This window comes from Podarcis vaucheri, assembly GCF_965113315.1.
Source record: "Podarcis vaucheri genome assembly, chromosome: 5".
NCBI classification, from domain to species: Eukaryota; Metazoa; Chordata; class Lepidosauria; order Squamata; family Lacertidae; genus Podarcis; species Podarcis vaucheri.
The window spans coordinates 47,312,401-47,340,380 of record NC_138763.1 but is presented as its reverse complement, the minus strand read 5'-3'; the positions used below and the strand labels follow the sequence as shown (position 1 = coordinate 47,340,380).

The 27,980-nt window shown below is 42.6% G+C and overlaps 1 protein-coding gene across 7 annotated transcripts in view; it reads left to right on the top strand.

Annotated features, from left to right (window-relative positions):
* Positions 1 to 27,980, top strand: part of SH3PXD2A (SH3 and PX domains 2A) — a 248,555-nt gene that overhangs the window by 55,042 nt on the left and 165,533 nt on the right. For 6 of the 7 annotated variants that reach the window (XM_082225245.1, XM_082225238.1, XM_082225249.1 and 3 more), the window contains one exon: positions 22,046 to 22,121. In XM_082225245.1, coding sequence (XP_082081371.1) covers positions 22,046 to 22,121 — 76 coding nt within the window. Of the gene's footprint in view, positions 1 to 8; positions 2,896 to 22,045; positions 22,122 to 27,980 lie in introns of those variants that run through there. The other variant, XM_082225246.1, reaches the window with a different exon arrangement.

Genomic DNA, 27,980 nt, shown 5'->3' with positions numbered 1-27,980 from the left:
AAAATATTAGGTGGAAACCAAAAATTTCCCCTAGTTGATATGTCAGTGCGGTCCTAGGTCTATACAATCCAAATTGTATAGACAACCGATTCCCGTGAAACATTTGCACTTGTAGATTCTCATGCAGTCTCTTTTCAAAATCCAATCAGTGAACAACGCACAGGGTTATTTTGGAAGAGGCCCAAAGGCTAATTACATCAGATGGGAAATGAATGTATGTAGTTAGTGACCACAGGATGATGGTGCCAGCCAGGGAATTACGATGATGTATTAACTCCTTCACGGAGTAGTAAAAGAGCAAAACACACACCCCAAGCCTCAATCGCAAGCCCCTCTGCTCAGCTAACTACTGTGTGCGCTCAGTTATTTATGGTACCAGAAAATGGCCCACAGCCCTAAAACACAATTCTGCTTTTGTACCGTGAATGCAGTCATTCACTTTTATGAAGGGTGCAGAGAACGAGATGAGAAGTGCCTGTTGTGCTCACATCCCTTGGCTTGCGATGAGAGACGCTCTTTGCTTTCAGAAATATCCAGCATAAGGTTATGGGGAGTTTATTTACATTATTGTATATAAGTGCCGCTGGGAAATTGCACCAACAAGACTGGAAAAGTTACAGATGGACCTGTCAGTTGCAGTTCGTCCCCACCTCTTTTAATTTTAAGGTCACATTTTCCAGCAAGGCTTGCATGTGCCATGTTTCTTCAAGCTGCCGGGTAGCAACGTCTTGTTTTGAAGCCTTTTCCAGGGTTTTGAGAGTGCCTGCATGACTTGATGTAACTGTGGGTGGGGAATAAACATGCAGATGGGTGTGGGGCATAAAAGGTTCTCAACCTCCAAACATTCTCAATTGAAAACATTTTCAGCCATCGTAGGAACATAGGAAACTGCCACAGACTGAGTCAGACCATTGGTCCATCTATCTCAGTATTGTCTACTCCAGCCTTGGGTCATAGAATCATAGAATTGTAATATTGGGAGAGACCCCAATGGTCATCTAGTCCAACCCCCTGCCATTCAGGAATCTCAACTAAAGTATCCATGACAGAAAGCCATCCAACAACCTCTGGCCATGTTGGCTTAGCCATGTACACAGAATGGAAGATGATAGGATCCCCAAGGATGTGCTCTATGGGGAGCTGGCTTCAGGCACATGTCCCATTGGCAAACCAACTCTGTGTTACAAAGATGTCTGCAAACGTGACATGAAGATTGGCAACATCAACCCCACTATGTGGGAATCCCTTGGAGACAATTGCGGTGCCTGGAGATAGTCAGGTTCTGTTTCCACAGCAGTGACCAGAGAAGGAATGACTGCTGGGAGGAGCACAAAGATAGGAATGCCATGGTGCACCTGTAGCAGCAAAACAGGACCCCTTCATCTGCCCCATCTGCAATAAAATATGTTTCTCCTGTATCAGTCTCTACAGCCACAGCAGGCACTGTAACTCTTCGGTGGTTTGACTTTACCCCTAAAGATGCATTCTTCCACTGTCTCCTGAGACAGACAGATGCGAACAACAATAATAACAACAGATAGGCTAGCTCAATGACTCTTGGCTGTGCAAAGGTCATTTACAAAAAATCTGTACTCTCTCTTGCACCCTAAATCTGTTCTGAGTTCCTCCTCAACTCTCCAGAACAGCAGGAGAGGAGAGGGTGGGCAAGTTAGGTTGCACAAGTGGAATCATTGCACTAGTGGATCTGCTTCATTGGATATTGACCATTGTGTTTGTTGTCAGGATGGAATATTGGACTAACTGCAGTTCTTGTGCGTATGAGACACCAGGCAGTGTTTTTGTTGCAAGAAGAGGGTGACACTCCTCCTCTTAGCTCATTGTCCTCCAGGAGCTGGAGAAGGGCAAACTAATAGTGAAATAGCAGGTGGCTACTCAACAGTGACAGTGTGGCTGGTAGGGCTGTACAGCATCCTGCCTGAAACAGAGCCTCCCCAAGTCAGCAGATTTGCCTTGGCCCTTAATCAGGAGCAGAATATCTGGCTAGGTATGGAGCATTATTCTTCAAGCTGGAGCCTGGAGCCCACAAAAAATGAAATAATGCTAGTTTGAGCAGGTGGCCTTGTCTCTCTCTTGCTTTTCTGCAAACTTTCTGACAAAAGTGCTCTAGTTCAGTGATACAGCATCTGCTTTGCATCTAGAAGATCCCAGGTTCAAAAAGCTAGTTTCTCCAGGCAGAGTTGGGAGAGACCCTCATCTGAAATCCTGGAGAATCATTCCCAGTCAGTGCAGACAACACTGAGTTAGATACACCAATGGTCTGATTCAGAATAAGGCCATTTTGAAAGCAAAAGAAAACTAATATTCAAATAATCCAGGATGGACTTCCACCTCCAACCCTGCTACCACCAGTCAGTATGTATAGTAGATAAAAATCCTCAGCTGTTTGGTCCCAGAGCTATACTTCTGAACGCTTTGAAGGGCTGGCTAGTTAAGAACTTGTTTGACGTTCTATCTTTGCTATATTAAACTTTATTTTTTTTGGTTTATCTGTCACTTAAATGAGGCTCTCCAAATGTCTGAGGCAATGTGCTATTGTATACTTTTTGTGCCCCCTCCTTCCAGCGCCTTAAGATTTGTAAATCAGGTTGACACCCAATTCCTGTTTTCATTCTTGATGAGGGTGTGTAGGGAAAACCAGTGTGACCTGCACAGCTACTGTCTTTGAGCTTTCCTTCAGTAAAACAGAAGGAAAGCAGAAAGTTACATCAGGGTAAACAATGTGATGAGAAGTTTTTTTGCATGTGCGAAATAAATGAAGACAGGGAGAGATACCCTAGAAGCAACTTTATCTACTGGAAAAGGCTTCTAAATCATCCTCCATCTACTAAGAAAAAGAAAATGATGAAGGGAAAGAGATTGTTTCGCAGGGCAAAGGTGAGTCTAATAATGCCCATTCTCTCTCTGCAGTCTGTTTTTTGTCTTATCCACTTGCTGAGACAGACAAGCTCATTTCTTTCTTTTCTCTTGAACCAAGGAGGGGTCTTAGCTACTGCTTGTTTAACTTAAAATCTCAAGACAAATTGCTCTTCCCCCATACTCTTTCACTCTCTTTTTAATTTATTGGGTTTTACAATTTTATATTCATTACAATACATATTATCTCTTAAGAAAGTTATAATATTAAGAAAAAGTAAGGAAAAAGAAAAAAAGAAAAGAAACAATTCCCCAACTCCCCCCGCCCCGACTTCCCTCATCTTCCCCTTTTGGTTTGTTACATTACAATGGTACCTCTGGTTGAGAACTTAATTCGTTCCAGAGGTCCGTTCTTAACCTGAAACTGTTCTTAACCTGAGGTACCACTTTAGCTAATGTGGCCTCCCGCTGCCACCACTGCGCTATTTCTGTTCTCATCCTGAAGCAAAGTTCTTAACTCAAGGTACTATTTCTGGGTTAGCGGAGTCTGTAACCTGAAGCATCTGTAATCTGAAGCGTCTGTAACCCGAGGTACTACTGTAATTGTTGTATTCTGCATGTTACATACTATTCCTTGTTACATTGTCATCCTCCATTTTTTAAATCAATAAAGTTGTGAAAGTTTATTCAAATCCTGCCAATGAGTCCATTTCTTTTTGTTGTTTCTGCAAATAATTTGCAAAAGGTTCCCATTCCTTTTTCAAGTCACTATCGTCTCTTTCATATAATTTGTATGTTAACTTTGCTAATTTTGCATAGTCCATCAGTTTTTCTTGCCATTTTTCTTTCATTGCTATTTCCAACTCTGAGCTATTAGGATTCTTGCCACAGTTGTCGCATACATGAATAATTTACATTTCCCTTTCGGTAGACCTAAAATACCTATTAAAAAGGCTTCTGGGTTTTTTTTTTTTACAAATGTAGTTTTAAAATGACATTTCTTCCTCCGTACTCTTATGGCTATTTAGCTTCTGTGGAGCTCCATTGTTTATATACACCTTTGCCTCTCCAAAGAGTTGTAAGCAGCTGGGTGGAAATATCCACCCTGCCTGGATTCAGAACCAAACATTCCTTTATTGAGTGGGATTATGAATGTTTCACATCCTTGACCAATGCAAACCTCATTAGGTTATGTCTAGTTTACAACAACTTAAAGATACCCGCTGTTGGTGCCTTATACTTCCGCAGTCTTTCTATCTGGCTGTTTATTCCTTTGCTGCCAAGTCCGAAGTGAATGCCATGTTTTCTCCCCAGGAAGTTGCTCCATGTCAAATGTGGAATTTTACAGCACAGTCCTATATGTATCTGCTCAGAAGTAAGCCCCATTGAGTTTGATGGGGCTTCTCAGGAAAGTGGGTGTAGGATTGCTGCCTTAGGGAGTTTGGATATATTGTGATGCTGTCCTTGAAGTGCATAAAAAGAGGGTTAGGTCTATCTGCCACCAATATATGTCAGTATAACAAAATTAACCTTATGAAGAAATGTGCAACACGGCACAATTGCATCCACCTCTTGAGCTTCCAGTGACAAAGATGTTTCCAAGGGTATACCTTGTCAGAACAAGCTCTCTAGCCATTTCCACTTCTGAGATCCACCTACATCCAGGACCTCTGGCTTGTCAGGATTCAGGTTCATTTTTGTTTGTTCTCATTCAACCCCTTCTCACCACGGGCATTAGTCCAGTATCTGCATAGCCTCACCTGATTCAGATGATACAGAGTGATACAGCTGAGTTTCATTAGTATCCTGATGACCTAACTCAGCAGCTTCATATTATTACCCGTCACCCCAATCTCTGCTCAGCAGTAGCAAGATTCCAAGGATCTTGACGCTTAGAATCATACAATTTTAGAGTTGGAAGGGACCCTGAGGATCATCCAGTCCAACCCCCTGCAACGCAGGAATATACAGCTATCCCAGAGGGGAATCGAACCTGCAACCTTGGCATTTTCAGCACCATGCTCTAACCAACTGAGTTAACCAGGTTTGTGTTCCTTTGAAATGAGGCACGGTGTAGACTGTAATGTCTTTAATAAATAGGGTTTATTTACACGTATTTGCACCTGAGTTTAGGTGGAGGGTGTGCAAACCCCTAAAAAATGCACTTTGTTGCTCCCTCATAGCTTCAGCAAACTTGGGTCCAGAGCAGAAGCCGGCCATGCTCAATGGTCTCTGTGTGCTGCCTTTCCCAGCTAGTGTACATGGAGTTCTCCCTGCTTCCTCCAGATCTTTATTTTAAAAGGACACCCTTTTTTCCTGTAGTGACATCATGCCCCCTGATATCCTGGCAACCTTCCCCTCACAGCTTACATCATTTGAACACTGAAATCCTAAACCTGACCTTTGCTCACCATCCCCTCCTTAGAGGATCACATCACATTTGTGTCAATCACCTATTACCTTCCTTTGGTAGTACATGATAGTTCTTTTCCCCAGGTGATTCCTGGCTAAGAAAATGATTCAACCTGCATTTTTAGATTGCTAAGCTCTCACACCTGGGGGAAGACTTCAAGCATTTAGTGATCTCCTGCATTTACTAGCTCTAAAATTTTTTGGGAGGGAATCTGGTACCCAGGACTTTTAGAGGAATCTGCCTCCACCCCACAAATTCATAACAATATCAGTATTAAAAAGCATAGGACCTTGTAGGTCCCCAAAACAAAATTTTCATAGGGCTGAACAGAAATCACCACCACTACTCTCTGAAATTGAACTAGGTAAGGATATACACACATGTAGAAGTTACATGTGTTTTATTTCTTTTTAGCTACTGTTGATTTTAACCCATCTTTTGAATATTTAAAAATACCCATTTCAAACTTTTTTTTATTGAAAATTGTAATGTTTCACTTTGTATTTTTGTAAGCAGCTTGGAGGTTTTCTAATTATCAAACGGTATATAAAATTTCATAAAGACATGGTGTAACAACAGCAGCAGCAACACTAGTTATGGGGTCAAGTGGCTAATAAAACTACAAACCACATGCTCAGCCCCCCTTGAATGTGTGAATTTTAGGTCAACAGATCATTCAAACTCAATTTCCTTACCATAATTGAATACTGTAGTGATTGTGAGGCGCAGATGAGAAAATATAAGGTGGACAGATGGGGGAGTGCCCCCCCCCCGGGGTCTTGTATGACATAGCCTATTTGTAAAGATGCAGCATGAGCCTTCTGCACTTGGTATCTTTTTCCGCTCTAATCAGTGGCAAGTTTCTTTGAAGTCAAGCTCTTTGAAATTCACTCTCCCTTGTCTCAGCTCTGATTAAAAAACAACACAAAGTGTAAGGCTGATCAGGTAAGCAAGAAGAGAGGATACATGGAGGGGGGGGGAAGATCCAGGTAAACAAAAAGTCCAGGTAAACAATTATTTGTCAAGTGCCTAAATTTATAGTTTGTTGGGCAGGAATGGAGTGTCTCATTTGGATCTTAGTGCAATTAGCATGCTCAGCAGAGATACTGATGTAGGTGTCTTGCAGGAAAGCAAGTTGTTTGTGGATCAAAGGAGAAACATTATAATAAGTGAAAATTTTCTTGTAACATACATTGTGGGACCAAAGGGCAACTTAGTTTAGAAAGCCTAACATTTTGATCTGCTGCAAGTTTGACATACTAAGATGGTGATTTGTAGCATATATTTATCATATCCTAGCCTTCCGTCAAGGAGTTAAGGACAGTGTACATAGCCTGATTTGTCCTTATAGCAAACCTGTAAAGGAGGGTAGGCTAAGGGTAGGCTCACCAGTCAAAATCCAACACTCTGTCCATTGTTTTATAGTCAAGATGATTATAAAATAATTATACAGCACCAGCATATTTCAGCATTTGGCTCCACATGTCAACAGTATGACTGTGATGGTGACACAGTTGGAAGCCTCTCCCTGTTCTGGGCAAGTGTGAGCAATGCAAACACTGAGCTAATGATTAAAAGCAGCCAAGGGCCGTGAGGCAGGATGACACAGGCCTAACCTGAGAAGAGGACAGAGATGGAGGATGGATGCAGAAACAGCCCCAGCAGGAGAACCAGCAACTCAAGGAACTAAGTTTGAACAGGAGACTTGTGGGAACATGCTCAGTTACTAATCTCAGTTGCCAAATGAGACAAACACAACATACCAGGAAGATTTATGGGAAACACTTGTTTTCTAACCAAAAGTGTATCACTTAGAAGACGGTTAACCTGTGGAATGGGCCTTCCAAATGGTACAGGAAATGGGAGTTGGTGGTGCACCTGGAGTGGGGCAGGAGGGCCTTCTGACCTAAATGTAGAACAGATTGAGGTGAAGCTTCTGCCTGTATCTCCAGTGCTTGCTGCTTCCCGGCAATCAGCACATTAGAGGCAAAACCACACCATGGCATGGGCAGCTAATTATACATGTGCCAAGCTAGTGCATGCGGTCTCATCCTGTCCAGTGGAAGGGTGGAGAACCGGAGGCTTGTCATGCTTCTCTGCCTGGCCCCTCCCCCTAGGCCACATCCTCCCCATCTCTTTGTGTAAACCTCTGACCTTTGCATAGCTGGAATGGAGCCTGCTGCACAAAGGTAAGAGTCGTACCTGTTGCTCAACTGGCTTCTGTTTCTGGTCCTGCCTGCTGCTGACATCCTCCCTCCAGGAGGTTGCTTGTGAAGGAATGCAGACCTTGTGCCAAAAAAGATTTCCTCCTATTGGTATTAGTGTGCATGACTTGAATTGGATCCTCCTGCTTTAGAAGGTGCTGGTGGTGGTGGTGGTGATGATGATCATCTGTTAGTGTTCCTTCTAGAAATAAAGGCATCATATGCTTTGAAAGGAGCATGACAAGAAAGTTGTGTTTGGAATCTCTCAAAACACCAGCAGGGCTGGGTGGAATGGTGTAGTAGTATCACTTTCGACTGCCCTTTCCTGCAAGTTATAACATTCCAAGGCTTATCTGTTGCAATTTCTGTGCCTGTGTTGTGTTCTGAAGTTGTTGCAGCTCTTTAGACAACATGCTATCCTGTTTGAATTTTCAGAAAGGGATAGCCTGCAATTACTTTGTTCCTATGGCAGTTTAATTACTAGATCATTGAGTTTTCCCTGTTCTCATAGGGCTAAATGATAGGCCAGGTACAAAAGCACTTTTAATTAGGGCGGAGCCTCTCTTTCTGTGAGATAGCAGTCCAGTAGGAGAGATAGCAGCTGGGCCTTACAGAGAAAGGTGTTTCCCTCACACACACACCTTGTTGTTTTTATACTGCTCTGGACAAATTAGCACTGTCAACTTTTTATTTCTGGCAGGAGGCTGTAAATGAACCACTGTCCGACATGCAGAAATTTAGCAGGTGAGCGCTGCTAAATTGTGCTAAAGGTTTCAGCTTGTTACATTTTAGCTGTTTCAGTTGATTCCATCCTTCCACTAAAGCAGGAAAGGGAGGATGGTGGCAATGGTGCTGGATGAGTAACTCCCATCATCCCTTGTTATTGCCCAGGCTGGCTGGGGTGGGAGTTGGAGTTCAGCAACTTCTGGAGGGCACAAGGTTCACCACATCTGCTCTTGAAGAGTTCAGGACAACATGCATGAGTTGCTAATGATGAAAAGTGAGGTCCAAGGGACATAAAATGCAGAAAAGTACAAGCAGTGAAATTACTTACTTAACAGTGGTTGTTATTCACAGAACAGCTGATGATGACACAGACATTGGGGCATTGGTAGGCCAATTAACACATATACGATGTGTTAAAAACCTATGTTGAGTCACTCCACAACTGATAGTGCTGAAACTCTTGATGCAATTCAGTGAATTACCAAACACCAACCATTTCATATCCTATGTTTATTTGCATTGTAAGGTAAAGGACCCCTGGACAGTTAAGTCCAGTCAAAGGCAACTATGGGGTGTGGTGCTTGTCTCGTTTCAGGCTGAGGGAGCTGGTGTTTGTCCACAGCTAACTTTCCGGGCAATGCGGCCAGCAAGGCTAAACAGTTTCTGGTGCAATGCAACACTGTGACAGAAGCCAGAGTGCACGGAAACCCTGTTTACCTTCCTGCTGCAGCAGTACCTGTTTATCTACTTGCACTGGTGTGCTTTCGAACTGCTAGATTGGTAGGAGCAGGGACCGAGCAACGGGAGCTCACCCTATCACGCGGATTCAAACTGCCCACCTTCTGATCAGCAAGCCCAAGACACTCAGTGGTTTAGACCACAGTGCCACCTGGTCCCTACCCATTTGCATTGTAGCATTGGTTGGCAAGGGGTCACACCCACACCAGCACTTCCATGTTGCCTTCAAGAGAAGCACTCCCTGTACTGCTTTATTCTGGATTGTTTTATTTGATTATTTTAATGTAGATTGTAAACTGATTTGAGATTTTTTCCCCTTTAAAATATAAAGCAGTATAGATATTACCACTACTACTACTTTAACAGTTGTGGTCCCCCCTCCCCCTCCCCGAATCCTGCGAGCTGTCGTTTATTAAGGGTCCTGAGAGTTGTTAGAAGACCCCCTTGCAGAGCTACAGTTATTAGCACCCTTAACAAACTATGGATCCTGGGATTCTTTTGGGGAAGCTATGACTGTTAAAGTGGTATAAGAACGCTTTAAATGTATGGTGTGGGTGTGGTAGCAGCGCTAGTAACCTGGGCCCACTGCCATGGCAGCACAATCTGATACAGCCAGTTCTCCTGATAAGAAGCTAGTTACTTTTTCTATGAACAAAATCACTAACATTTTTGGGCCAAAAATTAAGGTGAGCCAAGGTTTTCCTCTCTATAGAGCCAGTGTGGTGTAGTGGTTAAGAGCGGTAGTCACGTAATCTGGGAAACCGGGTTCGTGTCTCCGCTCCTCCACATGCAGCTGCTGGGTGACCTTGGGCCAGTCATACTTCTGTGAAGTCTCTCAGCCCCACTCACCTCACAGAGTGTTTGTTGTGGGGGAGGAAGGGAAAGGAGAATGTTAGCCGCTTTGAGACTCCTGAAGGGGAGTGAAAGGCGGGATATCAAATCCAAACTCTTCTTCTTCTTCTTCTTCTTCTATAAATCTTAAATTCATGCTTCCCGCTAGGGAAAATTTCTTTGATATGTTTTCTTGAATTCTCCTCGCCTATCAAAGGTTTTAATCAAAAATTTTCCAGCGCCCACCACTTTACATCTGAGCTTCCTTTTCTGTTTGAGTTAGATCCCTGGAAAGCCAGAATGCTCTAGGAAGGCACACTGGGTGTGTTAATCATTCCATTTGATCCCGGATGGCAGAGCTGGTTTTACTTTTCAGAGGAGAGCAGCTGCTCTTTTCTTTAATTAGCACAAATGATGGCTTGGATGGGAGAGGCACCTGGGCTTCAAATATACTGAATACGTGATTCCTATCTCGAGTTTCCATCTGTTGCATATTGTTTGATAGATGCAGCTACACATTCTTCATTTACACTTTGTTGCTTCATACAACAAAGAAGCTTAGTTTCTATAAGCTTCTTTCCAGCACACTTCACATTACTAAATTAGTCAACTTCACACTTATTTCCTTCTGCTCTAATGAAATTCCACATGGATGTAACCTGATGCAAATAGCCCTTTCAGTATACAAGTCCAATTTTCACAATTCTTCTGATTGCCTCATGTTTAAGGGATTGCACTCTAGTTTTGTCATGCTTTGAGGGCAACATGGGAGTGCTGTCATTATAGCCTGGTGATGTGGTCACATTATTTATTCATTTGCAACATTTATGCTCCATCTACTAGGTGAACTTTTCAGGGCAGCTTTTCTACATGGGCTCCACTATGTGGAGCGGGTGATGCTCACACATTTCCTCTTATGGATTATGTTAATGAAATTGTGATGCAGGTTTTAAAATATTTGTTGATGGACCAGTGACGTTGAACTAACAAAGACTTTTAAAAATTAAGTGGCAGTAGGGGTGCAAAACATAATTTGATTATCCATTATTAGAGGGGGACATAATATATGCTTTGCATGCAGAAGGTGCCAAGTTCACTCCCCAGTATTTCTAGTGAAGCTGCTGACCTTTGTCCTGGACTCTGAAGGGTCACTGCCACCCAGTGGAGACAATGTTGAACTAGTTTTTGTTTTATCTTTTTGTGAAACGCTTTGTTGTTGTTGTTTTTAAGAATCCAGTGGTGTATAAATTTTATGAAGAAAATAAAAATAACTTAATAAATAAGCAGACCTAGTATAAGGCAGCTTCCTATGTTCCATTAATCCCGGTATGATGCCAAATATCAACAGAGAAGTGACAAGCTTAGCCTCTTCCTGCAAAATTGCAGCTGACCCATTTCCCTGTTGATCAGCAAAACACAACTTGCTGTGTAGTTTGTGTTTTGTTGATCAGTAGTTCTAGTGTCCAATACAGGGACCTTCAACTTGTATAAGTTTTTTTGTTTCCCAAGTACGTGTCAATAATAGTCTTAGACTTAGAGGGAGCTGCTTCCCTGTCTGAAACCCTGGAGAGTTGCTGCCAGTCAGTGTAGACAGTACTGAGCTAAATGGACTAAGGAGTCTGATTCAGTATAAGGCAGCTTCCTATGTTTCTTCCAGTCTAGGATAGGCAAAGTACAAAACAGGCCATATACTGAAGGAAGCATTGCTTACCTTAGTTCAGTTGAACTACTAGAGCATGATTTGGTGGATTGGAAATGAGCCATTGGCTCCTCAGCTACCTCCATCTGTACATTTTGCACATGACTTCCTGATCGGTTTGCAGTTTAGTGCTAACCATAGTTTGCTGTGATATCTAAATCTGCAAACTATGGTTAGAGCTTGCTCTCCAACTGCAGCTGGAAGTCAAGCTTTGAAGTGTTAACAATAATTTGCCAGTTTAGACACTGCTCCAGCCTACAGGTAATACTAAACTGAGGCTGAAAGTGAAGCTGTGCATGAGAACAGAACATTTGAACTTAACATATCTTGTCTGACCTCACCCAGAGAATGTTGTCCCTGGGATAATCTGCACATAGACACAAATATATGAAGCCTGCTTAAACTGGGTATGACCACATTGCCAGGTGTGTTTGCAGTGACTTGAGTGAGTTTCGATACCACTGCAAAGCTTTCCGACTACGTATTTGTATGGTTCTCCAATCAGTGTAGCAGCAAGCCACTACCCACAAATGGGTTATCCTGTGAAAACAGCTGCTGTGTGGAATGATTTGAAGTAGTCTCAGTCTGGTGGCTGTAATGTGTGTACTTGCCCTTGGTCACTCATGAGAGGGATCAAGCTATTTTTCCAGTTTAAAGAGGCTCACTAAGAGATAGTATAAGAACCTTGCCTCAAGTCACACAGAAACCAAATCTGCCCAGCCTAATATTTTGCCTCCACATGGAATGGAATGGCAATATCACTCTCATCTTCTGTTACCTGGCTTGTCTGTCATGTTATTGATTTGTGTGTGTGTGTGTGTTTAATAAGCAATCCCACAGGGAGATGTGGATTCTTCTTGCCTGAGAGTCAGGAGTGCCTCTGGGAAATCAATAATTCCACATGAAAAGGTAGAGAGAACCACCTCTTCCCATACCCCAGTGCACACACTTTCTTTCCTCCTCCTCCTCCTCCTCCTCCTCCTCCTCCTCTTCTTCTTCTTCTCTTTCATGTTCTGTTTTCATACTCCAGTGCTAATCCCCAAGGCTCCAAGCCAGGGTGAAATTTCAAAGACTCTCTCTCTTGGCCTGCTATCTTCAGCTTGCCACTCAACTTTGCAGAAAGCTCTAAGTGTAGAAATAAATGGCGCTGTATTTCAGCACCTGTCAGAAAGGAGATTTGCTTTGAGTCTGGGTGGGGGGGGGTCCCCCTCGCCCTCTTCCTTCCATGAAGTTACACTCACAGCCAGTGCTTTTTTTTCTAAAAAAATGTTTAGGGGCACTCACATTTTCCTACTCATATTGAAATACTGCCCCTCAATGAGGCCAAACTTAGATTCACAAAATGTTTAGGGGTATGTGTCCCCCCCAGAAAAAGAGCACTGCTCACAGCTATAGTGAATACGAGTCCAGGGTTCATGTTTGTGCCTTGTTAATAAAGTGTTATTTTCTTTCACCAGAAATGGCCCTTGGCATTGTCGCCTAACCTCACCCTCACAAGTAGGGGTGTAGAGTTGAAACCACTCTGACGGCCACCATGTCTTTGTTACCTCCCCATACACAGGTCTCATTGCACTCCTGTCCCATTGGTTTCCCCTATTTACATTTCTGAGTCTTTTATTTCTGGTCTCTTCTTGTCCACTGCCCTCTCCACTCTCCTGGCTGCCTTCCTTTAGTCATCCTTATCACTCCTCGCTGAGTTTGGCAGTAGCAACATGCAATGCTTTCAACAGCGCACACATGACTTTCACTCCCCCAGCAACCCAAATCAGTGAAAGAGTTGCAAGCACAGGTGGGCTATGGCCAGTGCCAGTTCAGCCACGTGCCTCTGAAACCAGGGAGGAGGATATCCCTTTCAAATGCCTGGTGGCTATATTTAATAGAGATGTTTTAAGGCAGTAAAAGACTTGGGGGGGGGGGGAGGACAGCCCTCTCAAGGTTACAGATGGTGTACATGGTTCTCCGCAGCTCCATTTGATCTTCACAACGACCCTGCAAGGTAGGTAGGGTGGAGAGACTTGGGCTGGCTCAAGGTCACCCACTGAGCTTCATGGTTGAGCAGGGATTCGAACCCTCGTCTCCCAAGTCCTAGTCCCAACACTCGTAACCATTACACCTCACTGACTCAATATTTACAACAAAAATAATATAAATCAAATAGAATTGACTTCAGCAAGGCAACCTGTTGAATTAATTAATTAGTAACTGAACACTAAAGTTAATTGTGTGGCTTAAAAATGAGTGTAAGCTTCAGGAAAATGACTTCTTAGCTGCTTGTGTAACACCAGTTGCACATGACTGTGTTCTTCAGACCTTCTTAGGACCCTGAGGGTTGATTGCAAGGCTGGCCCCTGAAACTGGCTGAAAATAGGTTGGTTGGTTTTAGGTTTGTGGACCTTGTGTTTGTTTTTCTTGTTCCCTAAGCCAAATCTTCCCACTCCCCTCTAATAAAACAAGATAGCTTTGCAGCAGCTGAGCTCTCAGCCCAACCCATGAAGTATCTTTTTTTCTGTAGTGACACACCCAGCCACTGTCATGCTTTCCTAACAACTTGCTTTGTTTGGGTGGAAGGCAGCTGGCGTCCTGTTTCCAATTTCCTCCTTATTTCCAGGACCCACCTTTGCTTTGGGTGTAAAGTGTAAGATTGCATCAATATGCACCCTTGCTTGGGAGTAAGCTCAGGTAGACATACTTCTGAGGGTTGCACTCTTCTGATCCTGCAGAGTGCTAGAGTTTTCTGTTGTGTGTGTGTTTTTAAATCCCCTTTATTATGTGTAATAAAAAACAGGAAAATGCTGAATCATATATATTTTGGGGGATATTGTAAACATATGCAAAAAAGAGAGAGACTTGTTTCTAGCAGATCTATAAAAGCTTTAGCCTGTTCTGTAAATGGAAAATGCAGTACCTGTGTTGTAAATGGATATTTTGTGTTTATTTGTTGAAAAATTAACAGTAAAATATATGTATCTTTGAGGGGGGAAATCCAAATGAAACAGAACTAAGGTCCTCTGAGCGTGAGGAGGTGGGAGAATGCCACTTTGCTTCACACATTATTTTTGTTCATATGCTGCTTCCCTTAAGGAGCTAAAGGCAGCATACCTGTTTTCTCTTCTCTCCCATTTATTTATATGATACAATTGTTGGCTGCCTCATGAAAGCAATGTTCAGTAAAAGGAGAAAAGAAATAAAAACGCCCAATCCCAATTTTGTACATTTTAAAAAGCATTCACAATTCAGCGCAGCGGTAAAACAGCTGCAGCAAGGCAACTTTAACCCTGGCACAGCCATACAAAGCCAACTGTGCAAGCAAAATCCTAATCGCCTCACAGTTTGTCCTCACAGCCACCTTGTGTGGCAGGTTAGGTTGAGAGATGGTGACTAATCCAGGATCACCAAGTGAATTTTGTTGCTGAGCAGGCATTTGAAACTAACTCCAGCCTGACCATTTGACAAATACACAGCTTTGGAGGGGTGTGTATGTACACAGTCAACACTGACAAACGGTGCCCTTCAGCTGAGAAAAATGATACTCACACAAGGCAGAATTCTCACCAACCATGCACAGTAGATTGTTACTGGGGGCAAGTGGGGAAATGTGGCATTTGGGACGCTGCTTAAAGCATAGCCTTACTCCTTGTTCTACACACGGCACACTTATGCTCCACAGTGAGCAACACATCTATAGGGCTAAGGTCTCGCCTGCATTAGAAAACTTATGTGTGCGTGTTTTACCAAAAAGTGGTGTTTTCTATGTGTATAGGCATGCAGTTAGGAGAATAATTTGCATGTTTACATCAGTGCTATACGTGCTGAACTGGAACTTAAAGAAGTTTCGATACTTCTCCTTAATCCGCTAAACTAGTTTCAAGAAGCAGACCAAGTCAGAACATAAAACTGCAAAGATAAAAACTGGCCCCCAAGGCTTAAAAGGTCTGTTCTGTGAAACTTTCACCCTGTTGGCTGCAGTACTTGTGAAACTCCCACAAGGCAGGAGATCTGTTCAGCTTGCTGCTGCCCATCTCTCCACACAAAAGATAAAGTCCTTATCTGGACTCCTACTTAATTCCCTTTGGGGGGAGTTTTGTGTGTTTGGAAGATTGAGGGGGATATGGGCAAAGCAGCTTTAGGTTTTTATTAGGTTTAAAAAATGTGAGGCGGGGTGGGGGTGGGGAAGAGTGACTGACCAATCTTGTTCCACCTTGTCAACAAAATTGGTGATTGTTTACTTTGGCAAGTTCTTTTTAGTTATACTTTGCCCAGCTAGTATAATCCCCTATGATCCTGAATCCTGTTTCAGTTGACAATGTCAAGCTCATGCGCCGTTGTGTTCGAAGCTATTGTTTTCTGTTTTTGATGGCCATTGTGCTCTTAGTGGGGAACAGATCAAACAAAAGTCTGCTTTGTTTGACACATATTACAGTGTGGATTGCACAAACCTACCAGTGTTTCAAAATCCAGGACATTGCTCCCTGCTATTGAATTGTGTCTGTGTGGAAATACTGTTCAGCAATGCAGTTCGGAAAAGGCACTTTTCTGGAGAGATGTAAGAAGCCATTGATTTATGTTCTGATCCATGATCATCACATGCAGCACTGTTTTCCTTCCACTGCAATCTGCCCTCGCTGTCAGCTGCGGCTACATTACATCATGTAATTACTTATGTTGTCATTATGTTCTTCTACATCAGGCATGTCCAACAGGTCGAATGTGATTGACAGGCAGATCGCCTGACGTTCATGGTCAGTCGCGGGGTAGGAGCTGTTTCCTTTGGCAGTGCATCATCAACGTTCATTTTATGATGCGGCAAGTGGAAGCAATGCTGTCTGTAGTGCTGTGTTAAATTGAAAGTGCTGTGTGTTATAGCGATGGACCCCCCCCCCAAAGGATCAAGAACATTGGCTTCTCTTTGCAATATGGGAAAGGGGGATGGCGGAAGACAAGCACTATCACCTTCCTTCCTTCCTTCCTTCCTTCCTTCCTTCCTTCCTTCCTTCCTTCCTTCCTTCCTTCCTTGTCTACCTGTGTGGACTTTATATACAGGCAGCAACCATTTTGCAGTGGGTTCTGTTCCTGGCTCCCGTGTGTGTTGGCAGAGTGTGCATAAGTCCGTTCTGCCCCCATTCCTCTATTTTCCAGGTCCATAAGGACCTGTGTGTTGGTGGTTGCACATTAGTTGGACATGCCTAAAATGGTTGCCGGTAGTGGTGTGCTATGAACTTGTGGGGCTGTCATGGGAGGGTGGAAGATGGTGATGCATTTTTAATTCCCCCCTCCCATTGATTTGAATACTCTGGAGCCTATGCAAAGTTGCACTGTTGATGATGGTGTAGCTGTGGATTGAAAAAGATGTCCCACTCAAATGTCCACCCCATTTTGGCCACTTCTCTCATGTATTTTCACTAGTGGAATAGCTCCATCAGTTCCATCAGTGTATTGGGAGAGTTCCAGCAATGAACACAATGTGCTATATCACAAGTTGTGCCACTGTTGCAGGGTTTCGACTGCATCCTAGGGACCTGTATAGACCTCAGCCTGTAGTTCTCAAGCACAGAATTTCATACCTTTGGTTTTATGTGAGAACAGGTCAATCATTTTTAATTGGAAAGTTGTGGCTTACTTGAACATGTCTGCATTTTTTTTATGCTCTGGGTGGTAGTGAAGTGTTTGCATATCCTAATTTAATAGGCAACCATGGCTACATGATTAAAAACACACACACACACACACACACTGTGCAAATAGCATGGTAAAAAAATAAAAGTCTGATCACTCACTCAGATGACATCTTATTCCATAAAACAATTTGTTCCTAAGATGCTTTGAGGAGTAGTTTAAACTGGAACATCAGATTGCAACTATCTGGTTTGAAGCACTTAATCTAAAGTTGGGTGCAGTTCATGTTATGCAAAATTTATTTTACTTACATAATTTGGAAGATTGAAGTCTGGGTTGGATAAAATGCTGCTGTTCTGCTTGCACAGCAGAACTTTCTCCTCGTTTCCTCTCCTATGCACCCCCCCCAAGACTCTCAGAATCTGCTCCTGAGGGTTGAGGGGACCCTCCAGAGGAGATTTTGAGGTTGCAATGGCAGAGAAGAGGAAGAAGTCCCATTGCACTTGTGCAGCACTGAATACAACACTTTTAATGAATTAACCTGTACAAGCTTTTGCAGTCATCTTTGTCAGGCTAAATTAAGAGTTTAGTGCACAGAGGGAAAGCTCTTGGCCTCTTCAAAACAGGCTCTTTCTATGACTAATGAGCAGATTCGGCAGATAATTACATTTCCTCTGCAATAGCTGTCTCGGCTGAGGCGATATGCTTCTAAATACCAGTTGCTGGAAACTGCAGGAAGGAAGAGTGCTCTTGCACTCAGGTCCTGCTTGCAGGTTTCCCCCAGGCATCCCCCAGGTGGCCACTCTGAGAACAGGATGCTGGACAAGATGGGCCTACCTGATTCAGGTTATCATTGTCTTCATATGCATATGGAAACATAGGAGTGCTAAATCACCTCTTCTGTACTCTTTTTCGCTTGGACAGCACAATTATTCTGTTATTTCGTGAATGGTTCTTGAATGGTAGATCACTACTTTATAACTATCAGTTGATCCTATTAAATAAGGGATGGGGAGCTGTGACCTTCCAGGCTTTGTTAGAACTGCGGTTCCCATCATCTCTGACCTCTGGGTATGCTGGCTGCCGCTGATGGGAGTTGGAGTCCAACAGCATCTGGAAGGCCAGAGACATCCCATCTCTGCATTAAAAGTACTGATACTATTGCTGCTAATTATAATTCCCCCAACCCCCAGCAAATGGACCATAACAGCTATTTGCAGTTGTTTCCTTTTTTATGAGACCCAGTTTGTTACTTAAAAAGGAAGAACAGACTGTCCCCCCCCCCCCAATATTCAGCAGGAAGTTCATCCATTCTTACAGGGTTGCTCAATACAAAGTTCGATGTTGCTACCATCTTCCATTTCCTTTCGCTAAAGTTTAAGGTAAAAAATAATTAGGTTGAAAAAGCCTTTTGACTAAATAAAAGAATAAGGCAGCAGCCTTAGCTGATACCTGTTGTGGACTTGCAAGCTTTCTGCATCCTTTAACTAAGCAAGGGTGTTTAGGCTCCATGTATTTGATTGGATATTTAGCTAACAGCACTGGTTATCCTTCTGGTGACTCCCTTCTCCCACACAGTTACTGCAGCACATGTGATATCTCTTGTTAGTGAAGCTCACCACCCGCCACTCACACATTCACTTTAAAGGTTAGCTCAGCCTTCCCTAACCTGTTGCCTTTCAGATGCTTTTGACTTCAAACCCCAATCACCCTTAGTCAGGTTGGGGAAGACTGGTTTATATCCTGCAGTCAGGCCACTGTGGACTGCTGACATTTATGGCCAACCTGTTTTACTTGTATCTCTATTATCTAGTGATGGAAGATCTTGGAATTCTGCAGCTGCAACTTGCTGCATCTGTTCCACTGATATCAGCCCTGTGGATAAACAGTACTTAGTTATATACCACAAAACCATCTTGATGTGGTTAGGAAAGGCCCACATCAGCCAAACAAGATTACCTCCAAGAATAACCCTAGGAATGTGCCTGTCTCAGCTGTAGGCTCACTGAGTCAGTCACTCTTAAGAGAAAAATGAGACACTTCTCTTCCTGGATAAAAATGTCATGACAGCAAACTCTGGAGTTGAACTATACCTTCATTCTCCTTTGAACAAAAGTAATCTTACCCCTGACTGACCCCAGACAGCCTGAACTCTGTCTACAGGAAAACAAAACATCCTTTAACTCCCACCCTCCTCAAAAAAAGTCACCTTCAATTGGCAGAGAAACAATTTGTCTAAGAAGCATTAAAGCCACAATCTGTTTCTTCATCAGGGTGACTTGCAAATGAGGAAGCCTGATGGTTCTTTCCTCTTCCTTAACTCTCCATGCAGGTAGGTCTTTTCCCTTCCAGCCAGATGCTAGCAGATAGTGTCCAGTGTTCCATGATAGTTAGACTCCTGAGAGAGAACATTAGGCGTCTTTCTTTGAAGGAAAGTTTGCTCTCAAAATCTTAGTGGGTATTCTTCCAACATATCTATTAGGAGCAGCAAAATATAGGGTTCTCAACTGATGGAGATGGCTTAGGGTGTTTCCATACTTCCTTTTAACCCCACTTTTGTGTTGACAGCCACCCACCCATTTGTTTTGGGAATCCAGTTGGAAGAAATGGTTCTCCCAAACATTTATATTTACATCCCTCCCTAGGTGTTATCCTGATGTTTTGAAGTGCTGGTTTGTAGTGATTTTTTTTAGAAGCCATTGTAATCACAGGGCAATTCTTTTACATGTGAACTGATGTAATGCTATTGTGCCTGATTTGGAGTCTGGCTTATGTTAAGCTTGATGGTGGGCACACCTTCCATCCTTCCTTGTTCTGAAATGCTATCCCTTTGCTATGGAGTTCCTGGAGTTGAAAATGTAGTATTTGCCATTTTCAACATAGACTGCATACACACCAGAGTATTAAGGTACATGTCGGTTGCAAAGATCTGATTTTCCTGTGTGTGCTTTATGCACATTTGTTCACTGTGAGCACTTTCAGTTGAATTCCATCTCAATGATTCCTATCCACGTTAGTGAAGGTGCTTGAAGGGATGTATTAGCACTGTATGCTGCCCCCTTTGTGTTGTGCTGAGTTGATCACTACAGATGGTGACAGCAGTCACAAAATTAAAAGACTCCTGCTTCTTGGGAGAAAAGCAATGACAAACCTAGACAGCATCTTTAAAAGCAGAGACATCTCCTTGCCGACAAAGGTCCGTATAGTTAAAGCTATGGTTTTCCCAGTAGTGATGTATGGAAGTGAGAGCTGGACCATAAAGAAGGCTGATTGCCGAAGAATTGATGCTTTTGAATTACGGTGCTGGAGGAGACTCTTGAGAGTCCCACGGACTGCAAGAAGATCAAACCTATCCATTCTTAAGGAAATCAGCCCTGAGTGCTCACTGGAAGGACAGATCCTGAAGCTGAGGCTCCAATACTTTGGCCAGCTCATGAGAAGAGAAGACTCCCTGGAAAAGACCCTGATGTTGGGAAAGATGGAGGGCACAAGAAGAAGGGGATGAGAGAGGACAAGATGGTTGGACAGTGTTCTCGAAGCTACTAACATGAGTTTGACCAAACTGCGGGAGGCAGTGGAAGACAGGAGTGCCTGGCGTGCTCTGGTCCATGGCGTCACAAAGAGTCGGACACAACTATACGACTAAACAACTAAACAACAACAACAACCTCAGTGTGCCAGCTTCTGAATTTTGAGTAAAAATGGTCCAGGTCTATGTATGCAATAAAGGCTAAAAATAGGGTTGCCATGTGTCCTCTTTCTCTAGGACACGTCCTCTTTTTTATGGGTATATAAAATGAGACTTATTACAGCGAAGTCAGAAAATATGTTCTCTGTTTTGCTCTTCAAATGGCAAACCTAGAACCCAGATTTATAGGATTCTGCATCGTTGCACATCATTCATTATTCATAGTACCATGCAGCCTTTCCAGCTTCAAGATCTCTGCCAATCAGGTGGTCCCATCATATCTACACATCCTTCAGGAACCTGTCCCCTGTTCCTACAGTGCTGGAGGAACATGGTCCCGTATGTGAATGCGCACACACGAACATGGGAGTATTCCTGCCAAAGAACCTGGCAGCAACCCAACTTTTTAAAAAAACAAACAAACTTCTGTCTCCATTATACTGTCATAGTTGAATCTGAAAGCAGGCATTTAAAAAATCTCAAATTTAATATTTTTAGAGATTAAATATTTATCTGCCTTATTATTAAATCACTTTGCCAAATTTTCTATATATTATGAATGTAATGGATGCCATTTGCAATGACCGCACACTGAGTTAAATGTGCAGAAAATGTGTGGTCAGCAGGGAAGGGAGGGTCTTTCCAGAAAGGTTGATACAACCTTCCACTTTGTAAGAACTCATTTTGTTCCAGCAAAGTCCCAGGGATCACAATAAGAGAGTATTTCCAGATCCCCAGGAAACTCCTCTGCTCTATGTATGCCTGTCCATCAAGATGCACGGAGAAGCACAGCAATGTGTGGGAGATAGGTGAGGTCTGCCAACAACCACATTGGATGCTTCATTGAAATAACCTTTCTGGTGGTTCTGAGGCAGCAGTTCTCGTCAGGTGGGTGGTCTGTCTTAGAGGACAGGTGGACCCTGCAGGATTGCTACCCAGAACATGGATGAGGGTCAAACTGTGTGTTCATTTATTATGAAAGTACAAAATAGTTAATTTGGGAATTGCTGGAACTCCAGGCTTTGGTCCTGTCCCAACTCTGATGTAATTCTCCCTGCCCTCTCAGGAACCTTGCCGCTCTTCAACCAAGTTCACTGAACTGTATTTGTAAAAAAATAAAAAATCCTGCCCTTTATCACAGCTGCTCCTGCAGCTTTCAAGATCTGTTACAGCCAGGAAAATAGGTCATGTTGTTGTTGAGGTGGGAGTGGGTAAAGGGGGTGATGGACTTTTGTTCACACTAAATATTTCTTTTGCAGATGCAGCTTCTGGATAAATTCCCTATCGAAGGAGGCCAGAAAGATCCCAAGAAGAGAATCATCCCATTTCTTCCAGGTAACAAACCTTTTGATAAATTTGGACACCTTGTCTTTAAAAGGCCTCTGAGGGAATGAGTAGGCTCATTCACAGGTGTCCAGACCAGGTTTTTTAGGCAGGATGTTTGAAGAAATGCTAATGCTTCAGTTGTTTACTGAATTTACACAAATTGAGGACTCATCTGCCCATCACTTTTGCCCCACGCTTTTTAGGCACAGGTCCACACTTTCCTGGTCCATCTCCAAACACTTTACTTTTTCTCTTTTTGCCCTGCTGTTTCCCCCAGGAAAACCATGTGTGTACTGCACATGACATTAAATTTAAAAGGTTTTATTTCATGATTATGTAAAACTTGGAATTTGGGGTTGTATTCCAAGTAAGTTAGATTAGACCCACTGAAATTAATGAGCCTAATAGTCATGCCCATTAACTTCACTGGGTCTACTCTCAATAGCACTAGCACTGGAGACAACACAATGTCTTCATGGGGGGATGGTATATAGAGGCCTCTCATGATCTGAAGCCCTAATCCGTGGCTCACTTACCTTGTGCATAAATCCCACACTGGTAGAATCTGTCCAGAGAGTTCAGCTGCTTTTAGGCGTGTTTCAAAGGTATTTGAAAATGTATACCAGGGGCTGAAATAACAATGTCAATAAATTAAAACTGAAAGGCAAAGGTTTAGCTCCCTCAGGTCTGCCTTTCTTTTCTGCTTGCTTGTGCACTTCTGGGTCTTAGCAAATAATACCACTCTAATTGTTTAGGTACGAGGAAAAATTATGCGTGCATGAGAGTTTTAGGGAGCCAGGCCAAAAAAATAAAAACAGCCTTTCAACTCCGACATGATTTGTGCAGCAGAGAGGTATATAAATATTGCCATGATTTCCTTTGCAGAGAGTATTTTCATCTGTCTGCACAAAACTGTTCCCAGCTGAACTCACAGAGGAAGAGTTTTGATGACGCTGGGAACTCCAGCTCATTGTTAATTACTGGTGCACATGATCGAGACCATCTTTCTCTTGTTTTATTAGTTGCTAGATGCTTTATGGCAGCTGCCTTGTAGGTTGGCTTATTGAACTGTGCTCCAGAATAAATGGTGTGGTTTGAGGTGGAGGAGGCTTGAAACCCATTAAAAGATTGCCCTTTGTCTTCAGGTGCAGAGTAAGAATAAGCCTTTTCTCCAAGTACAGACCATGAAGGCAAATTTACAGGGAGTGGGATAAGACTTGGGCCAATCTGTTTATTGAGCTCTTGCTCCGACTGATTTGCACAAAGTTTGCAGGGAGGTTTGCATGGCAGAATCATAGAATTGTAGAGTTGGAAGGGGACCCAAGGGTCATCTAGTGCAGGGTGGGCTTGAACCACCAATCTTCTGGTTAACAGCCAGATGCACTGACCCATTGCACCACTAGAGGTGCACATATGCCAATTTTCCATGTAAGCAAATACTGATGATAAAGTTGTGATACTTGCCGGCGAAAGGCTGCCATCATGTTTTCCAGATTCTCTCCAGCCCTGCCGTGATAGGAGATGTCTACTGTTTATTGAACCTTAATTCTACTTTGTGGGGAAATTGTAAAAGGTTGTATTACATTAGCCCACCTTTCCTAGCACATTTTCTTGTTACTTTCTTTTCCACAAAAAGTCCGTTTTTATTTTAGTGTGCGGTTTGTTGCACAAGAGCACCAATTCCACTTTAAATGTGTAACCTGAATTTGCCAGTATGTGATTGAATCCTGCCCACAAAACAGTGACAGTCTGGAAGTGGCCTTGTAAAAATAAATTCTTGCCCTTAGCCATCTTGCCTTTTGGAAAAGCAGTTACTGCACTTATGCAGCAAGAATAGCTACTGTACATATGATCCAGGATATACGGGGCTATGTAAACAGTCAAGCCACCATGTGGTACCTGTCACATAAAAAGCTACAATATGTTCACTCCCTCTAAACCTTCTCCCCAAAAAACTTCTAAAGTGTAAAGTAGGAAATAATGCATTTTCAACTGGTTAGTATGCTGCCTTTGTGTGAAGGAGGGACAGGATCCTGTATTCAAATACTCAGTTGGTTCAACACATAAATTTAGGCAGACTATAGAGACAAGCAGCTAGTAAAGTCTCATGCACAAGCTCTGTTGAAATACCTGCCTGCTCTTTTGGAACTTCACAGAGTGCTGCCCTTTCTATCTGTGTAACTGTTTCATTCTTTCTCACTTCTGGAAGATACTTTCAAGAATTGACCCTTGGTGCTTATTTTGGCAAAACTTGTATCCAATCTCTCATCTGGCTGATAACATAGCCATGAAAAGATTCTAGACCTTATGGGTGCATGATCTCTTGATCAAATTTAGACACACGTGCCACAATGTGTGCCATATCAACCACTGTCCCATCCTCCCTTCATCATCAGAGTTTTATTTAGCTGCTTTTTTAAAAAAAACAGGCTTTGAATCTGTCTACCCATTCACTCTAAACAACTTCAGACCATGAGTGCTGGGTTTATGAGCTGATGAAATTATCTCAGTGAGAATACATTTCAAAGTTCATATTTCATTTCCAGTCCCCTCAGTATCAGTATGTTCTCTCCTTTCCCAACTGTTTAAGATTTCTTTTCTAGCTGCAGAAGACAAAATTCTGCAGTGTAAAGCTTTGAAAAGGAACAGGCCACTCAGGGTGGGGATATTACTTGGCTGAACGTCAGACATCACCAAACAACATTGAATTAATAATAATAATAATAAATAATAAATTTTATTTATATCCCGCCCTCCCCAGCCGAAGCCGGGCTCAGGGCGGCTAACAACAATAAAAATAGTTCAACATTCTAAAACATTCATTATAACATTAATTAAATCAAATTAAAATCAAATTAATGGCAACCATCAAGCAAATTTTTGTGCAGATTGCCAGAGGAGGGGGTCAGGCTGCGCCCTGACAAAAGGCCTGGTGGAACAGCTCTGTCTTGCAGGCCCTGCGGAAGGATGCCAGGTCCTGCAGGGCTCTAGTCTCTTGTGACAGAGCGTTCCACCAGATTGGAGCCGCGGCCGAGAAGGCCCTGGCTCTAGTTGAGGCCAGCCTAACCTCTCTGAGGCCTGGGATCTTTAGGGTGTTTTTATTTGCAGACCGTAAATTTCTCTGTGGGACATACCAGGAGAGGCGGTCCCGTAGGTACGAGGGTCCTAGGCCGTATAGGGCTTTAAAGGTTAAAACCAGCACCTTAAACCTGATCCTGTACTCCACCGGGAGCCAGTGCAGCTGGTACAGCACCGGATGGATATGATCTCGCAGCGAAGACCCCGTAAGGAGTCTCGCTGCGGCATTCTGCACCCGCTGGAGTTTCTGGGTCAGTCTCAAGGGCAGCCCCACGTAGAGCGAGTTACAATAATCCAGTCTGGAGGTGACCGTCGCATGGATCACAGTGGCTAGGTCAGGGCGAGAGAGATAAGGAGCCAACTGCTTAGCCTGGCGGAGATGAAAAAATGCCGCCTTTGTTATAGCTGTAATCTGCGCCTCCATAGAGAGGGAGGTATCGAAGATTACACCCAAACTCTTCACGGATGATGCTGGCACTAATTGCACCCCCGCAAGAGACGGGAGTTGCCCCCTCAATCCCATTAACCTGCTACTTTAATTAGAAAACACCCTGTAGTTTTTACAGTCAAAGCCTTTCTTTTGTTGAAACAAATGCTTGGCGATAAACCTTAATTGAAAATCGAGCAACAAGAAGCTTGTAATAAAATCCTCCTGCTAGGAGAGGCATCAGACTCCTTTCCTGTGAAGGGATGTTGTTGACTGATGGAAGCTTCATACTTGACTCTGCAGTCTTATGTTTCCCGCAGGAAAACATTACTCTGGGGCAATTGGGGTTGTCAGGCATTTGTTTGTTTTGGAACATTTTCTTACTATGCCTGTTAGCTCCCCAAGGCAGCTCCCAGATTAAAAACACAAAAACACAAAAGAAATAATTCATGTGGACGCAATATTGTCAGGAGATTCTGTCTGTACAGTGTAGGAATTGGGCTTTTAGTGTGGTGGCTCCTACCCCTTGGAATTCACCCCATTCAGTATCATATATTCTCTGACTCTGTTGTCTCTTTAGCAACTATCGAAGACCTTAAAGAACATCACTTTTAAGTGGATATTTTTATTCTAATCTGTATCTGTACTGGATTTGAATTACTGTTTTCTGTGTGACATTTTATATATGTTTTGATTGCTGATGTCTTTAATCGCTTTGAAATGTTTCATAAATTGGGCAATTCACAAATCAGATGAAACAAATAAGCAATGAGATAAAAACATTCAGAAAGCTGCACAAGAGGGAGGGGGATATAAAACCACTGGGGCACTTTTTAAAAAAAGTGCATTTCCATAGCAGGAGGTTAGAACAGAATTATGGCATGGCAAAATAAAAAATGTATTTTTAAATTAATTTATCAAAAATTCTATGCTGCTTGGTTGTAACAAAATCTTTAAGCAGTTTACATTAAATATTAAAATTCCGAATAAAAACAGTTAAAAACAAATAATTTAATATGTTTTTAAAAACCATTAAAATCAGCAGTAAACCAACTTTTCACACTTCTGTGTGTCTGGATTGGCTTGCCTAAACAAAAATGTTTTAAGCTGGTGCTGAAAATAATACAGTGAAGATGCTTTCCTGATATCGATAGGCAATAGAGTCCTACTTTGCCACCCAAATAAAGAGAGAGAAGAGACCAAGCAACCAAACCGTAGTTCCACTGTCCGGATGCCACCACTGAGAAGACCTGCCCTCACGTCCCTACCAGGCACACATCTGAAGGTGGTAGAACATGAAGCAGGGCCTCAGATGTTGAATGCCGTATGTGAGCAGGTTCATAATGGAACAGGTGATCCCATGCTGGAGGTGGCCGCCCCAAGCCATTTAGGGCTTTGTAAGGAATAAATTTTACTTTGAATTGTGCTCAGAAATGGATCAGAAGGCAGCTCCAAATAAAGAAGATCTGGTGTGATATCTTCTCAGAGACCATACTGGCAATTGCATCTGTCATTCTGGCATGTGTACAGGGTTGTTTAAATAACGGTGAATACATGTGGTGGTTATGCTTGCCAAAAAAAAGTGTAGGACAGCTCTAACAAAACCTTTCAGGATGCCGGTGATAATTGACTCTGGAGTCTGGCTGCAGCACAAACACCATATTTATTCAAATAAATCTTCCAGTGTTTGTTTTTTTCAACTTTGGCTGCCTGGAGCAATATTAATTTGGAATAAGACTCTAAACTGAAAGCCACACTAATTTCGTTCTGCTCTACTTATTGTGGTCCTTCAACAGGTTCCTTAGTCGGTGGTTAATTTGAATATTTCTTTTTAGGCTATTAGCTTTATGCTTTAAAGTTTAAGCAGTGCTCTTCTCATCTATGCAATTTAATGAGTTCTTCTGAAACTGTGTTTCAAAAAGGGCACAGGTTTTTTCTGGGTTTAAATTAGGTGAAGCCATTATTCCATCCCAGTAGAAAGGTATAATTAAATGCCTTACTTAGTGTCCAATAAATACAAAGATCAAATGTCAATATAATGTTTACATTTCAACAAACAGGATGTTTTCCAAGCAACCATACTGGCATGAATAAGAGGTGTAATAGTCTACAAATCATCATTGTTCTTTTCAAAAAACTGGTTTACCCTCACTATAAGTATGTTGGTATACACATCACTTCCACTGTAAAAAGTTGGTCTGGTTTTCCTTAGACTAATAATAATAATGAATGTAATTACAACAACAGCAGCAATGACAATAGTATCAGGACTTGGCCTTAGTATGTGCTTGAAAATGAAAGAAAATACTTCCTCCTAGACACTCCTGCCAGTTCACCTTTTCCTATCCACCAAAGCACATGCT